Here is a 23,372-nt window from a genome sequence, read left to right as displayed (position 1 = left end):
CGAATAGTCCAAATTAGTATCTCTTGACTATACAAGTGAACTGATAATTACCTATGATGAACACAGAGAGTGTCTGTGCAAATTGTCTGTAAGAAGGACATAGAGGATAGGGGCATATTCTTTGCCAGTTGCGAGGCTCCCACGAGGGAATCCCGGAGTCTTCTTGATGACACTTTGCACAACAAGCGTACCACCACGATCTGGAAAAAAATATGTACGTTTAGACGTGTTAAAGGGTGGCCATTAGATGTAGATATATGATATACCCATGTGGAATGGAAAAAACAAAAGTTCCACTATCCCATACTAAAGGAATTGCCGCGAATTTGATCAGGGTTGAATTACAAATTGGTCCCAGTGCGAAGTAAACAACGGAAAGTTTAAATGTCTCACCTTTCCACGTGTTCGCTCTGCTGTGACAGTGCCTTCTTGGAGTATATAGAAGAAGTCGTTGAGTATTTCTTATACCTGCCCTCGATGTGTGCCGGTCGGTCTGTGGATAAGAAACGAATGTTATGTCGGTCAATGTTGCTCAACTTTGATCGATGAAATTATCCATGTGAATCAACACCTGGCTTCGGGCACCATGTGTGTTTGTTCATGACATTTTTAAATTACATTATTGAAGTTCACTTTATTATTAAGTCTGAATATTTTATAATGGTTAATGCTTCGTTATATCGATCAGGCGATTGTAATAGGTATATCGCAAATTAGGTATTTCATAATTCAGAAGATCTACAAGTAATAATCTCTAAAATTAAATATTGAGAAATCTGCTTACCCCATGAGGTGTCCATTTCTGCTGCCATGGCATTATGGAGGTTGCTTTTGCGACGCGAGGGTCCCTCCGCTTGTGCTGATACGCGTCCATTCCTGCTGGGAGAGGTATTTTTAAATAAAACCGATGATGAAATAAACATTAATCACAATTTAAGCTAGTGCTTCAGGGGTCGGAAAAATAATTACTACTGTGAAAGGTATCGAGATTTCGATCAGCTGTCTCAAATAGTGGCAAAAAACTAATATTAACGAAACAAAACGCGATTTAATTCATTCGTGGAATTTGTAACTGGGATCATTGTTTTATTTACTCATAGCCTACTTAGTTGTAAAATTATAAATAAAAAAAACAAAAAACATTAAAGACTAGGTAAATATAATTTTAGAAATAGGCCTTATTACAAAAAGCTAAACGGGTGTTGCCCACTTGTTTAAATTGACATTTAGCATGGAAATGTCATTTTAAACACGTGTTTAACGTCAGTTTAAGTTTTTTGTGATAACACCACAAATCTTCAAGTCGCTGTTGTAAGGTTCACCGACTTCATAATTTTCTCACATGCATATTAAATACTACTTGATCTGTTAGAACAACAGGTGTAGTAGCACGTATATGGAGGTAATCATTATATTTATTGTTATTTATGTCGAGTCATAACGTAAATAATACGAGTATATGATATATAGAACGTTTTGTATTGACCTTTTATTTATTATTTTTCTTTGCTAATAGCTGCTCGATAAATACAGGCATGTCATACCGCACGTCGCACCAGCAACTATATTTTCAAGGGTAGATAAATGATTTCAATTACCTGGGACTAGCTTTTAAGGTTAATGTGACTTTATTAAGTGCTAGACTACTATTATAATAGTTAGCAATTTTTCAAGCTTAGTATTTTTCCGGGAAAAGTTATTTAATTTTACAGATTGACTGGTATGAAAATCTTGGTTATTGACCTATTTATTACTGGAAATAGTTGTACCAATTTTCTGAATTGATAGTGATTGAACTGTTTTAAAATACGAATTATTAAAACGAAAAAGTGGTCATATTTCCCACAATCCTTTTTCAGATGCTGAAAACGTATTTACTATCTACATGATTTCAGAAAAAAATATAGTTTCGCATTTCTATTTAAGTAGCAAATGTTACTGCTAACTCACGAGTAACTCACGAGCCGGTATAACTTAAACCAGTAGTGTCATTTTTGTCATAAAGGATAATAATATGAATTATTTAAATGTGCGTTAAAATTTATACCAGTATTGTATTATTTCTGTAACTACGAGTATATATTTAATTTATTTACCAAATACCTACGTGTAGTACAAGAGTCGTATGGTAATGAATGTAACATCGTCAAGGTAAGCACTACTCAATGGATTGTATCAATTAATTTACTGTTTGTATAATAAGTACCTATTCACAGTTATATATCGGCGACTTTAAAATTAAATGTTGTTGCTTAACTTCAAACGAGCTGGGAAAGAAATTACCTGAATTGACCTTTCCAATGTTTCAAACGGCATGGGAGTTACGTAGGTATTATTATTTTATTTCTGACTAGCTTTTGCCCGCGGCTTCACCCGCGTGAAATTTAGTTTTTCACAGATCGTCATTATAGCCTATATGTTATTCTGGGTTATAAAAAATAATACTGTAAAGTTTCCTCAAAATTCATTCAGCAGTTTTTGCGTGAAAGAGTAACAAACATCCAGACATCCAAACTTTCGCATTTATAATATTAGTAGGAAGTAGGATAGGATAGACAAACAAAACTAAAACCTTGTAATTAGCAGAAAGCTCTTTATAACGTAAAAATATTTGTCAGTTTGTCAGGGACAACTTGGGTAGCGGGTATTGGTAAGCTTAGTTATTGTTATTAACCCACAAACAAGCCAAACAACATCACTACAATGGATATTCATGGTGATCAACGAGATTCTATGGCCATTGTCTACATTTGAACATAACTTCCTGAAAAAATGTTCAGACGTGCTGACATGGCTCATTGTGTTGCGTTTGCGCGATGCTGTCTCGGTTTTCATCACATTTCACTACACCTTGTTTTTCAATAGCTTTGTTACGAACTTCAAACGTTCATAGAAAAATGATTTTGTGACGAGCTCATTATTTTCAGTCACAGTTTGCGTTTTCCACTCGCAGTCCACACATGCCATGTTTTTAACAAACATGTCATTAATTTACAATAAACAATCATTGAATATAGCGATATGGTTATGCTGCAGTTTAAGCTTTGAGTTGTAGGATATTTAGTGACTCTGGGTTTGCAAAGGACAAGCTGCTGAACGAAGTTTTATATTAAAGCTTTTAAAGCTCAATTTTTGCCAGTATAGACGTATTTATTGCTCAGTTGTACCTGTTTTTAAACACAAGGATCAAGACAGTACATTTTGGCAGTGAATCTTAAGATCATTACTGGATTTTCAGTGACAAAATTACATGATGCGAATTTCGCCAACAGTCAGCAGCTGACTAGTTTGACCAGCTGTTAATTTTTCTCGCCAATGCGAGTGACACTTAAGGCCAAAATGAGTTTGTTGCATCAGCATTTTTCATTCATAGTTATTATGACTAATATGAAAATAGTAACGCATATAATCTGACGTAACACAAGCTGTCACAACATGATTATTTTTGCTGATAAAGAAGTACATTATAGTGAAATGCTAACACGTGTGTGCAAGTCTGTATTATTGTGAAAAGAAAGACGTACATTGTTTTAAGGTAAACACATGTTACTTGGAGGTCATCAGGTGAGTTCTTTTGGCTCACCTTTCGGATGGGTTTCAAGTATTTGCAGCTTGTGATGGATGGGTTAATAAATGTGTGCGTGGCGGAACACTCCTCGGTAATGCATAATGTTCACGCGCGCAACAATTGTTTGTTGCGGTTTTAAGCTACTGGGATTTCTTAATTTTGATATAAAGATCAAGTGACATAGCTATCACAAAAACACTGAAAATTGATAATAATATAAGGGATGTACGGACGACAGCACATCAACCTAAACACAGTGGCGTCTTATCTCGTTGTAATACAGGCTATTTTGCAACAAAAATGTATAGGTTGATGTGCTGTCGACTGTACATTCGGTACAAAACTTATTTTTCAAGTTAAGGATATGAAACCTCATAAACCTCGCTTTTGTTAAGTTAGGTAATAAATAATGTTTCAACGATTCTGAAAATCATCCCTTAAGTGAGAGGTGAGTATTTTGCTTACATTTTTATGGTCATGACCTTCTTATGGCTATGATTTTGATGTAATGTTTTGGTTCATTTAGTTGGGTTGGGAGATAGATGAAACCTTGAAGAAATACATTTATTACTGCTAGTAATTTTATTTTACGCAGGCAAAGTCACGGGCACATAGTTACATAGAACTCTCTCATGGACTACTACTACTACTATAAATGTCATGGCTGAGTAGTTAGATACAAATAAAAGTCGTAACATGCTAATGCTATTAATATATTAATGGTGACGGAAACAAGGAAATTTATTTCATGAAACTGAGTCCCAATCCTGTAGCGAAGGCAATAATATCAACAAATATATTCTTGACATTGCTTATTCAGACGATATGGTTAATATGTATGTACCTATGCTTTACAATGGGAATGTTTATGGTATGGCAAGTTTGATACGCTCCGTTAAATGTGATTAAGATGATAAGCCGAACAGCGTGGTGAGGTGGCAAAACAAACTCTATAGTGAATCATTCAGGTCATATATCTTTTTATGTAGAAGCCGCTATGTCGCTGGTCTTGAGAGTGACATTTGTGATATTGAATCAGATTACCATATTTGCGTGGTTAAATCAAAAGAAACGCGTCACACGCAACTGACAAGTAATGGACATTTGTATCCAAAGATGACAGACACAAATGTTTTGTACACTGGTTACTGGCACCTTCAATATTTGTACTTTGGATAATACAGAAAATTGGTAGCGATTACCGCGTGGAGGACCGATTCGTTTAATTTGATAACGGCCACAATCCATTATTTAATCTATTTAACGAACCAATTAAAGCTCCAGTTGTTGCGTTTTTATACAAAATATTTATTTTAACCTACAAGTCTGCCACGCGCTAATTTGATAGTTTTAATTTAATTTAATTACCTACTGAAACACGGTTTAAGGACATTTCAACTTAGTTATTTTTCATGATTCTTCACACGCCTGCATTTGAGGTTAGATCTTTGTTATTTAACATATGCTTGGTAAATAAATGTATAACATATTTACGGTAAATTATTTCATTACCTAGTCTGAAATTAAAATTAGCACCAAATGAGGCAAAATTATTATTTTTCAGGCTAAATAACGGTAGAGGAAAATATAAATAAACTCACCAATGCCGGTTGAGTGCGTCTGTTTCGAGGGATGAATCTGATGGAAGGTAGCTGTCGTAGTGACAACTGAGGCTGCTGTGCGACATCCTACATGGCCCTCTGGTAGGGTTATTCACTATAAAGTCAGCGAGCAAGTTCGAGGAATAAGTTGCGCGGGGGCATGCCGCTCGGCCCAGCACGCTCCACACCTATGCGAAGGCGAATGTGCATCTTATAAGAGAAGGTTTGGCTGCGACTGAGCCGCCCGCCTCGCCTCACCCCGGGCACGTGACTGCCTCGGTGCGTTCAATTTCGCCGGCCGGCGGGCCGGTCATTGGCCGTCGTACAAAAAGGTCTTTCAAGCCCAACAGCAAGCCCATAGAAACGCATTAACCATTGCCTGGGGGCGAGTTGCCGTGACGGTAACTAGGTGACGACTGGCTGAATGAGCCGCGATGTCGCGCCGTGTTTATAATATCGTCGCGGACATCTCAAACAACGCTCGTATAACAGCTGCGCCCGCGCCGCCCGCTCAGCCCTCACCCTCCGATCTATCCGCACGTTTCGATACATATAAGCCAGACGATTAAAAACATCGGCTCCATGTGGTTTGCTAAACTTCACTCGCAAAAAATATTCCGTTGACAATTCGTTCTACTGACCCGGCACCTAGTTACTAAAAATACGTTAGGCTAACCATAAAATCACATGACATGTGCAAAAAATCCTTAGAATCTCCGCATTATTTATTGAGAATAAAAATGCGTAAAGCATTTAAATCAGCTTCAATGTGTTCCTTACGTAGATGCGGGCAAGGTCAAGAACTTTAATCCCAACTAATATTATAAATGCGAAAGTAACTCTGTCTGTCTGTCTGTCTGTCTGTCTGTCTGTCTGTCTGTTACGCTTTCCCGCTTAAACCTCGCAACCGATTTTGATGAAATTTGGCATAGAGATAGTTTGAGTCCCGGGAAAGAACATAGGATAGTTTTTATCCCGGTTTTTGAAACAGGGACGCGCGCGATAAAGTTTTTCTGTGACAGACAAAATTCCACGCGGGCGAAGCCGCGGGCGGAAAGCTATTTTAATCCCAACTAATATTATAAATGCGAAAGTAACTCTGTCTGTCTGTCTGTCTGTCTGTCTGTCTGTCTGTCTGTTACGCTTTCCCGCTTAAACCTCGCAACCGATTTTGATGAAATTTGGCATAGAGATAGTTTGAGTCCCGGGAAAGAACATAGGATAGTTTTTATCCCGGTTTTTGAAACAGGGACGCGCGCGATAAAGTTTTTCTGTGACAGACAAAATTCCACGCGGGCGAAGCCGCGGGCGGAAAGCTATTTTAAATAAAATACTTCAATTTAAAATTAAATATATAAATATAATTATAAAATAAAATCTGTCATGAACTCATAAGAAGAAGACTACGAACGCATGAAAAGAAGCTTTTGCCGGTTAAGCTTACGTACTCGTACGTAGCACGCTGCACGTCGTACATGCTCTACCGTAGTTGTCGCGTACTGTTGAAGCTCTACAATTTTTTTCACCATTATCTGCTTCTCAATAATAATCGTAGAAACGAGTAAAAATATTACTCTAATTTGCAGGTAATTGTGTGTTGTGAAGAAAGTAAATTATCCACGCGTGGCAATTTTGAAACGGCGCGCAGCGGATAAAAACAATTAAATATGAAAAAAAAAGTTTTCTTTACGTAAATCGATTAAGTTAACTGATTCTGAACGAAGTGAACAGTTTGCAAAGCACCCTGTATAAAGAAGCTTTTATTTAAATTAGGTAAGTGTCTTTAAACTTAAAAAGCAGTAAACGAAACCGGTCTAAAAATACTCGGACTGCTAGCCGAATGCTAAAAACAGGCTTCATAATTTTTTTAGGAATTCTAAGTAGGTTCCACCAAGTAGGTAATTACCTAATCTAGAGTTACCTACTGTATTTTATAAAATACAATAAAATTCTTCGATGCATTAGTTAGATCCTAGGAGCGAATATTTTGGTTGTATCTAACACACTTAACACTCGACATTTGCTTTTAATTATCTAGATCATAAGCAACTTTATTGCGTCTGCTATAATTTTATTTTATTTTTTGATCTTGAACTTTTCGCAATTGGCAAGTAAGTATAATTTTTAGAGTTTTAAAATAAACAACTTGAAAAAATCGAACTGCTAAGTATTATTTTTTGAAATTGCTTATGTAACTTCTATTAATAGCTACAAACAAAGATTTATTCGAGACAACTTTACTAAGGCGTATTTCGCATAATAATCACGTTCGGAATTACGAAATCCAAAGAGGCAGAGCAGTAATTATGATTTTATGAAATGAGCGATGTAAGTGTCACAATTTACAATAAATATCGTTTAACCCAAGCACGAGTACACAACCATACATTCACAATGTCTGTGACTAATAATGTAGTCAAGTAGACTTTTGTTCGGTATTTGGCGTCCGAATTGTGAATAGAACAACGTAGTCATGTGATCTATTGTTCTCTAATATTCAAAACACGCTGGTAGCTCTGTCCTATTAAGCCGTACCTGCAAAATTCCAGTTAAAGTGCCGAGATAAAAAATATGTAAATCTTCGCTTATTTTTTACATGAAGTCATTGTACAAGTTTTTCGTTACAGAATCTTTGTGTCTCCATGACTATTTTTGGTGTGTTAAAATACAAACTAATTAATGTGTGCAGTTTACGCGATATAATATGGGTTATCGGTTACTAATCATACTACAGCAGCGCATGTTGAGCGCCGCATGCGGAAGCTGAAATGCTACCGTATGATGTGATTGTTTCTCGATTGTTAAGTATTTTAATTTTTAAAATCAAATAGATAGGGGAGACCTGTACAAAACCGTATACCGGGGTAAAACCGTACTGTATAGATTTCTCCGTTATTATTTCAAAATATGCGGCGCATATACTACTCACAGCTAGCAACCAATAGGATCAATCTGTCAACAGACACTTGCTGCTGCAGGCACGAACGTTAACGCATTATCAAAATTTATTTGTTTTTTGGTTGTTTGATCTAATTTTTTGGAAAATAGGAGTTTAAATAGTGAAATGAATATAACTAACAAGTAAGTGTGCTTTATTTTATATTGAATTGTGTGTATTTACGAATTTGTTGCAATATTTTTACCGGCAAGTATCGTGTGTGTGTGTGTGCAGTATTTGATAAATGTCTTTAATGTGTGCATAGGGGTAAAAGCGTACGGGGTAAAATCGGCCAATATAGGGTTTTGACTTTGTTTACAGAATTTACAAATTTGCCGCGCAATTGGCTGAATTTACAAATTTGACAAAGCTGGGATGCCGAAACAATGAAAAAAGCTGTGAAAAGTGTTATCGAAGGAGGAATGGGATATTTAAAAGCGTCGACTACATATAGCATCCCAAAATCTACTTTGCAGGACCGCGTAAATAAGTTCAGGTCATCTGGTGAAAATCTTTCTACAAACAAAGGATTAGGGCGTTTCAAAACCCGTATTTTCATCATCTGAGGATATCGTATATATGTATACGGTTTTGTCCAGTCCCCGGGTCAAAACCGGAAATACTAGAGGTTTTGTTTTTGTTTAAAAAATAATATTTCTGTTAAATTTAAGTGTTATTTCATTGTTGATTTTTCTAGCTAATGAGAACCTTTAATAAAGAAGTAAATTACAAATACATAGTTTTCTTTGTTTCTATTCTATGGGTATTTATTCTTAGCTATACGGCTTTACCCCGGTCTCCCCTATAATGTAGGGTACTTGTACGAATATTTTGTATATAATTTAATATTTTCATATCTTTGTAACGATAGTAAAATTGATTAGTACCAATGCACTCAAATTCATACAAAACAATTATTATTGATTTTATTGAATGTGATTTGTATTTATCGTATTTTAATGATCACAGATTCATTATTTTGTTGATATTTTCTTCACTATCGGTCAAGTGCGGTACCTATAGTAAAATAATGCACACGAGTATGTGTGTCTTGCCGTTTTATTAACAAATTGGTGCGGTGAGATAGTGGCGCCCTCTTGTCAATGTCAATGTCTTGTTTAATGTTTTGTTTTTTGTATTTAAAATGTTGGTTGGAGAGGCACCCGCTGAAAACCAGCGTCGGGGCACGCGTGCATGCACGCGTGGCTCGATTAATGCTGAGCGGGCGCCTTTTTGGCACAAAATATTATGCGTGTATAGTTTTAAGTCCCTTTGTTCTGTTTTTGTTTTCTTTTGTGTCAAATAAAGTTTTTCTTATTCTTATTCTTATTCTTACATTGTGTAACAAAGACTTTTCTTGAGAAAGGGCGATGAAAATAACGAATAAAAGGATAGAAAATCAGGATTTCTCACACGCTTTCCTTTGGGTCTTTTAATCTTTAAAAAAAGTAATTATTATTTTTTATTTGTTTTAGACAATATAACATTGAGCGAGAAACAGTGGAATTCGGAATATTGTAGCTTTCTGAGAGGGACTCTGTCTCTTAAAAAATACATGATTTGAAACTGTTCCTTTGAACTTATTAATCGACGAATGCATTCAGCCGTCATATGCTTCTCTATTTATAGTAGCTGATCAGTTATCTGCAAAGTCATTCTGCATACTGTATCCATTGAAATGTGACAATGGAAAATTAATGTTACGCGATGAACACAATAGTCAATAGTAGATATTAATCATGATATTTTTCCGATGGCCTAAATAAGCACGTGATCTGTCTATACAATCTATGACATTGCGATACCCTTGTTATGTGATGTGTATGTACATAGATATTTATTGCTCTAACGACCACATTATGTGACCTAACCTTTAAAGGCACTGTAAGGTTTTAACTGGACTACTAGAGATCATTCTCAATTGGACGTTGAGCTATGCCTTTCACAAAATATCAGTCACGTGATGGGCTCGAAAGATTTACTATAGCTACTACATTAAACGGTTCGTTATATAGTGAAAGGAATACTGCTAAGGAGGCTTCGCAATCACACATTTATGACTCATATGGCTGCTTATGCGTTGTGTACGATACTACCGTTGCAGATTGGCGATTAGCAGGACGTTCCGCTAATTTTTAAGTAAGATGCAGTTACTAATAAGTCTGGTGGTGCAACACAGCCTTAGCGTACAAGCATTTTTTATTTTTTTCTATTTTACTCTATTTTATCTAGTATTTTAGTCATGTCTACTTTAAAGATATTTCTACACTTTAATTTGACCTTTTGTTGTAATAGTTTTAGCCTTTTCAAATGATTATTTTTCGCATTTCTTAGTAATAAATCATGGGTAATACCTAGGCTGGTAATTAAGAGGCCAATGCTTGCATATGTTATCAACTCATTGGAAACACTACTCATAGAAATTGTTGTGACAGCTAGTGTTGTTGAGATCGCAGTTATTAATATAAAACCTACGCAATGTAAGAAAAATCAAGAAAATTTATATTACTCGTACACGAATTTAATATTGTTTGGTATTTGAAATTTTCAGCTTATCAGTGTCGCTAATTTAATTTTAATTAAGACACGGTTAATAAGTTTCTAGAAATAAATATGTATTAGCAAGCGACTGATCTTTTTAACTACGAAAATAACTTCTATAGGTACATTCTTCATACAACTATTTCAAGTCGCTGATCGATATTAAAATAGGTACCTCTAATATTCAGTTTAGTCGAATAGGTTATTTATTGCTGAGTAATTCATGATGTTGTAAATAGAACCTCTTAATTCAAATAGAAAGAATTGCTTTCATAATAACAATGAAAAATTATACTACGGTGTAGCATCCAACTTTTTATTGATTTTAAAAGTTAACTAGCTTTCTTAACACGCATAAAACCAATCATAAAAATATTTATTACTTATCTGCTGATTAGTCAGACAACGCATATAAAAGACTTCAACGCTAGCGGTAGCGCCTTCTCGCACGATAAAGCAACAAGTTTCAAGGATACAACAAACAGAGTATAAATTGGCATAAGGCAACAAACTAAATAATATAATAATAAAATATAGTAAAAGATTATAAAAATAAAAACATAAAGAAACTAATTTTTTGAACAGGTGGGTCATAATGTAAATTACGCGCGAATTTATTTCTGTGATGATGATAGTGTATTATTTTGTATATTATAAACTTTATTTTTGAATGCATTATTTAGCAAAGTTACTTTTGTATCGTGAAATAATAATCACGTCATGTTTTTCTCACCTTACATTTTATAGTTAGCAAAAGCATTGGAGAATTGGAACGCCTCAGCAGACGTCAAAGCAATATTATTATACAGATGCCAAACAACAACTACATAGCCAGTAAAATCTTAGGTAACATCGTAAGGTAAAAAAAGTACTCAAATAAAATAATAAATAGGTACGTTATACAATGATCCTATCTATTCATTCTCGATTTATCGTAAGCCAAATCACTGATCAGCTGTCAAATCTCAAGGCTCTTGATTGTGACTGATAATGTTGTTTTTCTCAACAGAAAATATTGCATTTAAATAAAGTTTGATCGGATCACTGATTGCATAGAAATGAGCCCACTTATCTTTCTATTTATTTAGTACAAATCACTCGCAAACTCTCTTTACAGAGTAAAATGGTAAAATTGTACTATCGGCGGCATGTTTATCACAAATCAGATGATATGATGATAAAAAAGTTAAGTTTTACTAATCTTTAATGAAAATCCGCCCTAAATACGTGCGCCCTAATTTTTCATTATTATTATTATTTTGTCTAAATGGGTGGTCCGCTTAGGAATCCCATATCCTGTAGGTTCATTGAATTTTTTAAATATAATCTGCTCCCATACTCTATGGTCTATGTCTATGGTCTATTACTCGTAGATTGACCAATGTAAAAACACCTAACGCACATTACCTTTCAGAAGGCAGGTTTTCCCGGTCCTTGCTAGATTCATCGGCCATGATGGAGACTTTTCGTTTGCCGTCCGGCGTGGGCGAGCGAATCGAGGTGTACTGCGGAGGTTCGGGCAATGCCGGCGCAAGAGTGGAACTCTTCCGCTTCTCCTCTTCTTTCGTCTGATTCTGGAGATCACTCAGGTCGAAGGGGTATTCCTTTATCGCAGTCATTCGGACGCTTGTTTTGCGGACCTGGAAAAGTAAATATAAAATTATTTGATAATTGTTATTATTTCGATCTTCATTTAATTTAATTGAGACTGTTGTCTGAATTTCTGTCTTAATCTTTGTTGCATTTTACAAGACGCACGTGAGAAATTTAATGATAGGTAGGTATTACTATTTGAAAATTTAATTTCTATAGACATCAAGTTTGTACAGACATGTAATAGCCCTACACCTAGGTCATCTTGGGTCAGTGCATTTCCTGTTCTAAGTCTTTTGGTAAAACGTATACTTTATGAAAGTAAGTACTCATTATTTGTAAATTAATTTATTGAAAAAATATGCGTTGGTATTTGATTGTTTTAATTTATAAAATAATTTCAACAAATAAAATGGAAGTAAGAAAGTAAGTGAAATTTTTTTTACATATCAAATTTATAATTTGTCTTACATATCAAAATAAAATCCTAGATTATTATGCACTTTTAATAAAGCAGCGTTGTTAAATTAAATTCACTTTCATATAAATATCGCTGCTCCTAAAGTGTCCGCTCGAGCAATGTAGAGTCGGTACTTCGGTTATAGGCGTCAAAGTGAAACCAAGCTGCGCGCGCGCGCTTTCAAACTCGTAACTGAACGACTACTGAATTTCAGCCCCGAAACCGGTGTTAAGTTATCAGACATCTATCTAAGTGATGCCTTAATTTGCAGTGACGTAAGAGGGGACGCGTCTACTGGTTAGCGCGTCAGCTATAGGTATTTGTTTTTTATTGAGTTAATAAATCATAATTCAAGACTGGTGTTTATCCTATTAGCACTTTTGTGCAAAAGACAAGGTGCTAACATTCTGATACAGACACTACAGACAGTGCATTGCGTGCGTATGAAAATTTTTTATTAAATCATTGAGAATGGGTATCTTCATTCGTCAAATAGACAATGAAACAAATGTTTTGTTAGCGTTTTGCGTCATTTGTAGTACATACTCGTACTTTTATGATATTAAAAAAATCTCATTCAAAGGTCCTTTTATTGGAATTTACGTATGCACATTTTAACATGCAAATAAATCTATATACATTCCATTTTAAAATTTGAACATTCCATACCAAATTACAATTTTGAGAACAAATTATAATGGATTAAAGCACACACAAAGTGCGGGTGAGTGAGAGCTTTTTAGTGCTAATGATAATCTTACATTATGCGTCTTTACCGATCAATCGAATCACTTGGTCCTCGTACTTGATTTGATTTAAATATTAGTTACTGAATTTGAACCCGAAACGAGTGTAGAGTTGTACGAGTAAGGCCTACTTTAGTTTAGCTTGTGAAAATAAAATAACGCCTGATACGTGCTTATCGTTAAGTTTTTACATGTTCTACAACGGAGAATTTGCTCTCGAGCTTGTGAAGCTTATACAAATTTTACCCGTCTATCTTTCAACTACAAGACGTAATGTAGAATAACCATGTAGTCTACATAGCCAAGCACTTTACCTGATTTATATTGCGTATAGGCACCCATTAACGAGTGGATTCCCTGACACAGCTGTTTCCGATGGATGTGGTTATTTATTTGGCTACCAGGCCAGAATGGATATGTATCCTTTGAGTAAGATAGTGAACAAGAGGGAGCTCAATTAAGTAATGTTATAAAGCTTGTGTCTTCAATAGATAATTTATTAAACGCTATCGAGTATGGGTATTATGACAGTCATTGCTGCAGTAATTTTGCCTTCATTACGTGTTATGGCGTCGAAAGCGAGTTATAAATAATGGGTTTACGATACGATTTCTCAATAATTACCGGTGTAAAAAACGGTATAAAGCAGATTATATTTTCCTCGGTATTAGTCTTTACATTTTCAATAACTTTTCCTTTGCTCAAAGTTTGTTTCCGCTATTATCTCCATTAATTACCTGTTCTAGAGTTTCCTTTGTAAATATTTATGATACTTTAAAATGAGCCTATAAACTTAGTTAATCAGCATGTTTTATCACTCGTTGTTTAATTGAGTGGGTAAATGCGTCCGAATGTTGACAGTGGTGGTTCTCGGTCAGTAGTCGTCGTGTTTATTTGCTTAAGTGGTCTCATCACAATCACATGATCGCTCACGAGGATGCGACCACGAGTTACCAATCATGGCGGGCGTGCGTGTGCGCCGGTCGCCACGCGCCTCCGCGATTAACAACTTATTGGGTCGCTCATCCAACCATCACAACAGTGACGTACGGTTTGTTGTGGCATTCTAATTAATAGTAAAGGACAATGACATTTGGAATTCCCTTCATCATTTAACTACACAGCATTGTTTGCTGCCCAAATGTAGGAAGCCAAGCGTTCAGTTGTGTATCTTTGTGAAAAGTAAATCGTAAATATTGTAAATATGAAAGTTTGTGATAATGGATGATGGATAAATGTACATTTTTCATGCAAAAATTACTGAACGGATTTTGATGAGACTTTAGAAAGTATTGCTTCGAGGGTCGCCAGTTCGATCGCCGGCAATAGCTGAACTATTGTCTATTGTGGTGCACGCATCTAGACCTAATACGAACATCTATTTAGTTTATTGTTATCATACTAACTACTTAGGCTGAGTTGCACCACCTATCTAACTTTGACCGTAACTTTGACGATAACCGGTGCTTTTTGTATGGATTTTGACAGATTTTTGACGTTTGTCTAAGTTAAATTAAGATGTTGCAACCCAGCCTTAGTATTCCTACATAAATTGTAACTTTTCAACAGTTATAATACTAATAATTTAACTAACAATTTTATGGCTCTCCATTCAATATAAAATTTACTTAGACAGTAAAAAACAATATAATAAAGTGATATAAATATCAAAGTCCTATGAAAGTTTTTTACAACATATTCCATAACAATGCGTGTCATGCGGCACGCGAAGATTGTCCGTTTGTACGCACTGCGCACGCATTTAGGTTTGATTCTGATACGCACGTATGCGTCCGCCGACGTGTCAAGTACATCAGACTATTTGGACCACGCTGCATCCGACAACAATCTGTGACGTCAACAGATAAATAAACGACTCTAGGGAACTTTAGAGGTAAACTTATTGACATAATATTATTTAGGAACTACGAAAGAGATCACATGCTTAAGATTACAATAAACATGAGGCATTGACTGAGTTCTATGCTCAATAAAAGCCTTTTGTAAAGTTCAAATGAATACAATGAAAATGTACTACACACATTAACTTTCCTAATTAACGCGGTTAACATAATTTACACATGTGATTTAAAGTCATATGATAATAGCTTGTTAGCCGATATTGCAACGACTAGATATTGTTTCAATTGTCACCGATGTGAATAGTACACATTGGTGCATAATGGTTCGTTTAGTTAACTATTGTGTGTTTTAACTACTTGTAATTAGCATAAGGAGTGTTAAAAAGCATTCTAAAACATTGTTGTTTGTAATTTCGAAAATCACCGAAAGAAGTTACCAAACAACTGTTTTGTAGGGTAAGTGGCGGTCAATAGAACAATGAAGTCAAAAGGCTTTACTACACTTTACTACTTTCATTGTAAATATTAAACTTCATCCTTTGACAGATAAAAGATTGATCTTTTTTTTCTACTGTCATAAAGTTTGTATTTACATCATGCAGTACAGCTTCATCATCATCATCATTTCAGCCACAGGACGTCCACTGCTGAACATAGGCCTCCCCCAGTACAGCTTGCACCTACATATTTAAGGTGCGATTGAATCCTGATTACACAAGAAATGTGATTGACAGTAAAATGAAGTTACCGTGTAAGTTGGGTTGTGTGGTGAAATACCTATGAAAGTTTTCAGAATTTATCGAAAATTTCCCTTTCAGGTATTTCTTCTCAGTTTTATTATAATTTTTCTTAGTAAATTTGTTATATTTATTTCAAATAGTCTATTTAAAGTATTTATGTTTGATTATTTCAAGAAAAGTCTTCACCTAAGCGTCTTGGGCAAAACAATATTATACATAGAAATTAAATAACGCGTTGCTATGCCGCAGCTGTAGTACCTATTCGTGGATATTGCTAATTGATTGCTTATGGATATAGAATTGTAATGAATATTGAATTGTTATGAGTATTTTGAACGATAAGCAGAACGTGCCAATAAATACGCATTTATGGTACCGTCATCTACATATTTATTTGGCAATAATAGTTAACCGCATCAAATTGAAACGAAGATACACGCTGCTTACAAGCACGCTTTGATAAAAAGTAATCCTAATAAAAAGAATAGATAGCCAGAACAACAAATAAAATTATGATATTATAGAGACGTCATATTAACATACGATGACAAAGCGAGAAATTGATTAGCTTTAGTCGAGGATTCACAAAACTTCACAACATAACTTCACACGAGAGAGCATTCTAAAAGTTGTTGCCGAGTTTGTATTAAGAGCCATTTTACATTTTCGTGCGAATTTCTAAGATTTTGGAAGCATGAATTACTATCTTAAGCAACACCCAGAGATTATTTAATAACTGCGAAAGATAGGTCAATCCTTGGTGTTGACCATTAATGAAACGGATTTACTAAAACTCTTTTGCTTAATTCACAGTGCCCCATCTCCCACAACCATTTTACGGAAAAATTGCCGCAGACTCATTTTCAAAGTCCTGTATCTATTATTTATGCTCATATAATAAGCTTAAAAATATATAGTAATCATCGGACATATATTCTTGTAGTCCATTAATGAAATAGATTCTTGAATTTCATTACCATTATTGAGTAAAATCTAAAAATAATTTGGCAAATTTGAAGATTAACGTCACATTTTGATCGTGGTTTTTGGTTTAAAAACACAACAATAACTGCAATAAAAGTATCCCAAAATAAAGAATATTCATTGTAGAATTGATTTCGACAGTTATTGTTTAAATATTAGTAACCACTTTGTCAAAATATTGATGTGAATATCAGTATAAATTACAATGCGCAAGCCGACATCGATTAGTATGGCGCGAGCGCCCGTCAAGGTAGGACCTGTGTCATTTTTCCCGCCGTGACGTTTACGTGCGTTCGTGTCGTAAAGCGGTGATTTGTACGGTGACCAAATACATTTGATACTATGCCGAGAGGCTGTTTCGAGTCGGCCGGCCGAGCAGAAATTGAAATGATGAATTTTAATTTCTTTGACGGATCTGGGTGTAACTATGTATAACATGTAGGTACCATGTATTTAATTTAATAAATAAATTATAAAAAAGGATATCCATTATGCTAGCACCCTTAACACAAACATATTGGTGGCCTACTTTTGGACTAGATGGCGCTGTGAAATTGTTCAAAGATTTGTTTATTTATTTATCCGCTTTGAGTTTTGTTTCGTGAAGAAGAAAAAGAATCGTTTTGTTTCGAGAGGGAAGCTTTGTTGTTAAATCTATACTAATAAAAGAGGAAAGATTTAATTGTTTGTTTGGAGGCAATAGGCTCCGAAAAAAAATTCTCTCACGATTTAGAATCCTAATTTTTTTCTATGTAGGCTATAAAATATTTTCAAAAACTTTAGTACAAAATCTTTGATAAAATTCGACGTTTAATAAATAAATTAGATAACATATTAATACTTTTTTTCAGTACGATTTTAGTACTTGTTTTTCAGAAATTCTACGATTTAACTAAACTTCTTAAGTGTTTATATTTTATGCATAATTTATTAACTTCTAAAATATACATATATCCTATTGATAGATGACGTGCTTCGTATTTTATTAAAATTATTACCTGACTATGTTAAAAAGGTGTGGAATGTTATTTTGGAGATAACTTGGTTCCATAGAAATATAGAGAGATGCTAAGTAATGCGCTGAGTTCGAAACTCAGTGTCGTATTAGAAATTCACACACACAAAGAAATCAAATTATGTGTTCATTATCCACTGCGGTATCAGTATTCAACGTTCGAATAATCTTTAGTACTATGCAAGCAATATAAACTGTTTACATAATGACGTCGCTACTGTCATCATTGCTTTCACAAGCAATATGTTCCAATTTGTCCCTTGTCACATTTCCCTTTAGTTTCTGTGATCTGTGCTTGTTTATAAGTTGATATTTATTTATTTATTTATTTATTAGGTACACCAACGATAGGTACAACAATACACAATATGTTAAAAAATACGCAAAATATTAAGCTAATTGCACTATCACTTAGAGGTATACACAGCTTGCAAGAAATATAAGTTGCTGCTTAGTTAGCATAAATGATGTTATATAAGTTATGATATAGAGTCGGTTGCTGTAGCCTTGAATTTGGGTAGGGACATGAAATGCACATCCAGGGGACCACTACATTTATTGTAGATCTTGCAGATCCGACATATAGGAGAGTTGGCTCCTAGAACAGTTTTTCGAAAGGGGCGGGAGAGAGGTTCAATGGGTTTACGTGGTATTCGTAATGGGACTTTGAAGTTAAACTTCGCTAGCAAGGTTGGACTACGCACATGATGTCTCATAATTTTGTAAAAGAAAGAAAGATCAAGTAGGTCTCTACGACGTTCTAGGCTTTTTATTTCCAAGTCAGTTAAGATCTCATTATACGAGTACCTTCTTTTGTCTCTAAAATGCGAGAATACCAAGTGTCTGACAAGTCGTTTCTGGATTCGTTCAATGCGTAGAATGTGCGAAGCATAGTGAGGTCGCCAAACCACACTTCCAAACTCGAGGATGGATCTTACTAAGCTATTGAAAAGTGCTATTTTAGTAGAACTACGCTTAAACGCTCTACCATTTCTAATTATGAAACCCAGCATCTTAGACGCCTTGGATACGATGTGATCCAGATGTGGAACAAATGTCATTTTACTGTCCATGATAACCCCTAGATCACGCACCACAGTCCTCTCTACAAGATTAGACCCATCGATGCTATAGACGGATGGGATAGGATTTAACTTCCTGGTGAGCTTTATATGAACGCACTTCTCCACATTCAATGTCATTTCATTTGATTGACACCAACCCACCAATGCATTGAGGTCATTTTGAAGCAGCGTGACATCGGCCAATGAATCAACAACCCTCCATATTTTTAAGTCATCGGCAAACATTGACGAGGACGAGTATATAATGCAGTTTGGTAGGTCGTTAACAAAGATATTAAAAAGAATCGGTCCCAGGTGGTGAGGAACACCTGTAGTGACGTGATGCAGTTCCGAGCGATACCCATTGGCCACGACATAGAAGGAACGACCAGATAAGTAGGACCCAAACCAGGCCAGCAGATTCCCCGCCAGTCCATATGAAGATAGTTTCATTAGAAGCAATTGATGGGGTACTCGGTCGAACGCCTTACTGAAGTCTGTATATATCGCATCGACCTGTTTGTTACAGTCAATATGACCGACGACATCCTCTACATATGTTACAAGGTTGGTGTTAGTAGACCTTCCCTTTGTGAATCCGTGTTGGTTCGGGTTCAAGTACTTCTCAAAGTAGATTTGAAGAACAGGGCAAACTAAGGACTCGAAGACTTTGGCCAATGAGGGTAAAATAGAGATGGGTCTATAGTTGCATGTAAGATGAGCATCGCCAGACTTAAAGATGGGTACCACTTTTGAAATTTTCCATGCATCAGGGAAGGTTCCAGAACGAAGCGATCGATTCATGATAACATAAACAGGCTCAACGAGAGAAGACGCACAACGAGAGATGAATAATGGCGGGATTTCGTCGCTGCCAGCGCCCTTGGAAACAGACAAGGTGGATAATTTGTCGAAAATTTGCTTGTGAGAAAACTGAAGTATAGAAAAACAGTCACTGCTGCTCTCCGATGGATTCATTCGGTCTGTAATATTGCATCCAGTGGCATTTGTGTTAGATACCACAGATGAAAAAATGAGAGGCGAAACTATTACATATGTCAACGCCATCCCGCATCTCGAACGATCCGTCCGTCATGACCGCTGGATAGGAACCAGTGCCACCTCTTTTGGCTTTCATATAAGACCAAAATAGTTTGGGATTCTTAACCAATCCGTCCTCAACTCGGCGAAGGTAAGTGTTATAACACTCAGATGTAAGTTTTTTACAACGATCCGTTAGCACAGATATCAATGAAATATTCCTTAGTACTTTTGATTTAAATTATTTTTTTTATTTTGACACGTGTTTGAAAAATCAAGGTCAGATTACAATAAAATAACAAGTGAAAACGTAATATTACATTGCAACTCGCAATTTCGCAATATTGATGAGGAGATTCCATTGGAAAGTCTGTATTCATTCCTAGGATTCCCCCCCTAACACCATCAAATTCAAGAGAATTCAAGAGAGTGCAGTTTCCCATCTCATGCTTAGGGACCACGGTTTAAATAGTGTGGTTGCATAGAGCCTGCAACGGGCAACCGCGTGCGCAGCTGCTCATACTAATTTTCGATAAAAAGCAAGTGTTGGCGCCCTCACGAGTTTTAGCGGAGTTCCATATTATTATGGTAGCGGGAGTAGACTTAATGGAAATCTATGCTTCTCCGACGACCAGTTGTATGTGGAATACTCCAGAGTATGCGCACACAATAGCCTGGTGATTTTAGCACCTGAAGGAAAAACAAAAAAACATTGTTTACAAAGAAATCTGCGGCAGGTGTAGTGTTTTAATTTTGTTTTAGAAAGATCTCATAATTTTGTAAGTATTCAAATATTTAAACATAATAATTTGTAGATTTTATATCAAAAAATATAATCATTTATTTAAAAAAAATTAATTTTCTTAGAATATTTTAATTCTATTAGAACCATTTTCCACTTCATCGCAGAAGAAGTCGCGGGCAAAAAGCTAGTATGAAATATGTAGTATTGCCCGCGGCTTCACCCGCTTGAAGTTTAGTTTGTCACAGATCGTCATAAATTATAGCCTATACATTGTTATTCTGGTCGACGCCAGGGATGGATGAGCGTCGCTGTCGCTGGCGACAGGGTCTTCTGGTTCAGGGTTCATGGCGTAGGTCTCAGGCAAAATGAAATCCACTCGTAGAAATTAATAAACTCAGTGTATTCACGAAAATAATTACACACAGTACTAGAGTCGTATCGGAACTGAGTGAACCAAAGGTCTTGCGATAGGAACTTCCGACCCGAGTGATAGTTGAACACAGGCTGCCTAGTACTGCTGTACTGTACTGTAAAGTTTCATCAAAATCTGTTCAGTAGTTTTTGCGTGAAAGTGTAATAAACATCCAGACATCCACACTAACTTTCGTATTTATAATATTAGTAAGACTAGTAAGAAGTAAGATAGTAAGATGCATTATTTTAGTTATTTGTTTACTTGTAATAATATTTATTTATTTATTTCTTAGCTCTGTCTGATAATGGATCTGGAGGAGATGCAATAGCCACCTCCGTAACAAAACAATAGAACCCTATGGAGTTTGGGCTTGTGTGATTCGCCTTGACGAATATTTCGTATCCAGGGTCCGATGATGGAGCTGTAAGGGGGCAGATTTTTTTTTCACTATGTGACTGTCTTTATTTTGTACTTAATATATATTTTACATATTATACCTATTCGTGTTTCATTATGAATCGAAATATAAAAGACTTATTAAACTCTATTAAAAATTTAAATTAATTTATCAAGTTTGAATACCTCATTCTACCTTAAAATTAATAACTTAAATCAAGTCTTAATACAGTCACGGCTCAAGATTTTTTTGTCCATTTCAGCGTTCTTTTTACTCTTTTGACGTTGCGTTGACAGCTTTTACCTAAATTCGCGCGGAATATTTTTGTGAAATGGCTCTTAAAATAACTTGATCTAACTAATAGGTAAGAAATCTTGTCATATATGGCCCTAACCACATAGAATATTAGCATCGAATTATACAGCTATAATAATGTTAAATGAATGTTCTTTTCAAGGCACTTATGTAGAGTTTTTATGTGACCATTTCCTAAGGACGATGTATAATTTAAAAGGTAGTCAAAAACTGTCCTAATATGGGACGACTTGACGGTTTCTACGTGTAGTAAAAAAATTGCGCCTCGGATATTGAATTAGAATTCCGACTCGGACTCGTGATGACTCACAAACAAATTAATGAATGGCCACTTTTAATATTTGTCATCATATTGTGATGATTTGTTGATGAATGGAAAGTGCTAGATTCAATGTCCTTAAGATTTGGTTACCGTCATATTTGTGCTTTGGAAGGCACGTTGAAACTGGCTTTCGGTTAGTATTAGTCTTTAAGCCCAGTCAGAGGCCTTGGCGTTATCAAAATAACGCTTGACAGTAGGTGAGTTTTTTTAATCTGATTGGTCACCACCTTTGCAAAAATCTGCACTATCTGCACTGGGTAACCCCACACTCACCAGCAGTTGGGTGTTGTGTGTGCCCTGTAGTGAGACCCAGATACATTGAGGACAATTCGAAAAAAGCAAACGAGGCCTATGAAGCGAAGTCAACACCAAAGGTTTAAAGGTTGACACCACCATGGTGTTAGTTGTTGTAGCAAACGATAGAAGACAATGAAGTGATATACTCGTAAGTATAATCTATGAGGTAGGTAGAAATTTGAACTGGAGTAAACCATCATCTTGCTCATCATCTACCTAGTTAGAAAGTTCAAGTAGGTAAAATGATTTAGCGCCCAACATTCGTTTATTGATTTTGATCTGATAAACATTATAATCATAACAACGTAACCGGAATATCGTGATAGCTTCGTTTGAAATGATCTTACAATCGGCTATACAAACAGGTAAAAACACATTGGAAATATAAGCCGACGTTTGCCACAGCATTAGCACCATCTGAAAGATATTATCACCCATTGATGGACGTCTGTGGCGTCTGATAAACACGACAAGTACCTACACACGTAGGTAAAAGCAAATTATCATGCCAGGGTAGATAAATACTTTTCGTCATGATTTCGATGAAGCCTAATTTGTGTAAACAAAGAGAGGGATTTTGTTTGCTGAAAATTTGATAGAGCATTACGGTCTGTGACAGCCGCTTGATTACAGTACTATAGGTACTTGCGATTGCGGCAGGTTAAAGTGCTATGACTATAACAAATCTGCTCAGTTAAAGGGTCAGTTAAATGATGAAACAGGCTAAG

General features: G+C 35.6%; 1 protein-coding gene across 8 annotated transcripts in view; it reads right to left on the bottom strand.

The window, feature by feature from the left end:
• Positions 1–23,372, bottom strand: part of LOC135087899 (sodium/hydrogen exchanger 9B2-like) — a 54,743-nt gene that overhangs the window by 11,628 nt on the left and 19,743 nt on the right. For 4 of the 8 annotated variants that reach the window (XM_063982743.1, XM_063982747.1, XM_063982746.1 and 1 more), the window contains exons 2-5: positions 12,056–12,288; positions 785–879; positions 394–493; positions 52–200 (exon numbers count right to left, since the gene is read on the bottom strand). In XM_063982743.1, coding sequence (XP_063838813.1) covers positions 52–200; positions 394–493; positions 785–879; positions 12,056–12,288 — 577 coding nt within the window. Of the gene's footprint in view, positions 1–51; positions 201–393; positions 494–784; positions 880–5,169; positions 5,420–12,055; positions 12,289–12,712; positions 12,845–23,372 lie in introns of those variants that run through there. The other 4 variants (XM_063982748.1, XM_063982744.1, XM_063982749.1 and 1 more) reach the window with 4 other exon arrangements.

This window comes from Ostrinia nubilalis, chromosome 3 (assembly GCF_963855985.1).
Source record: "Ostrinia nubilalis chromosome 3, ilOstNubi1.1, whole genome shotgun sequence".
In the NCBI taxonomy this organism is placed as follows: Eukaryota; Metazoa; Arthropoda; class Insecta; order Lepidoptera; family Crambidae; genus Ostrinia; species Ostrinia nubilalis.
The sequence above is the reverse complement of the archived record's forward strand: the minus strand, read 5'-3'. Positions and strand labels throughout refer to the sequence as shown.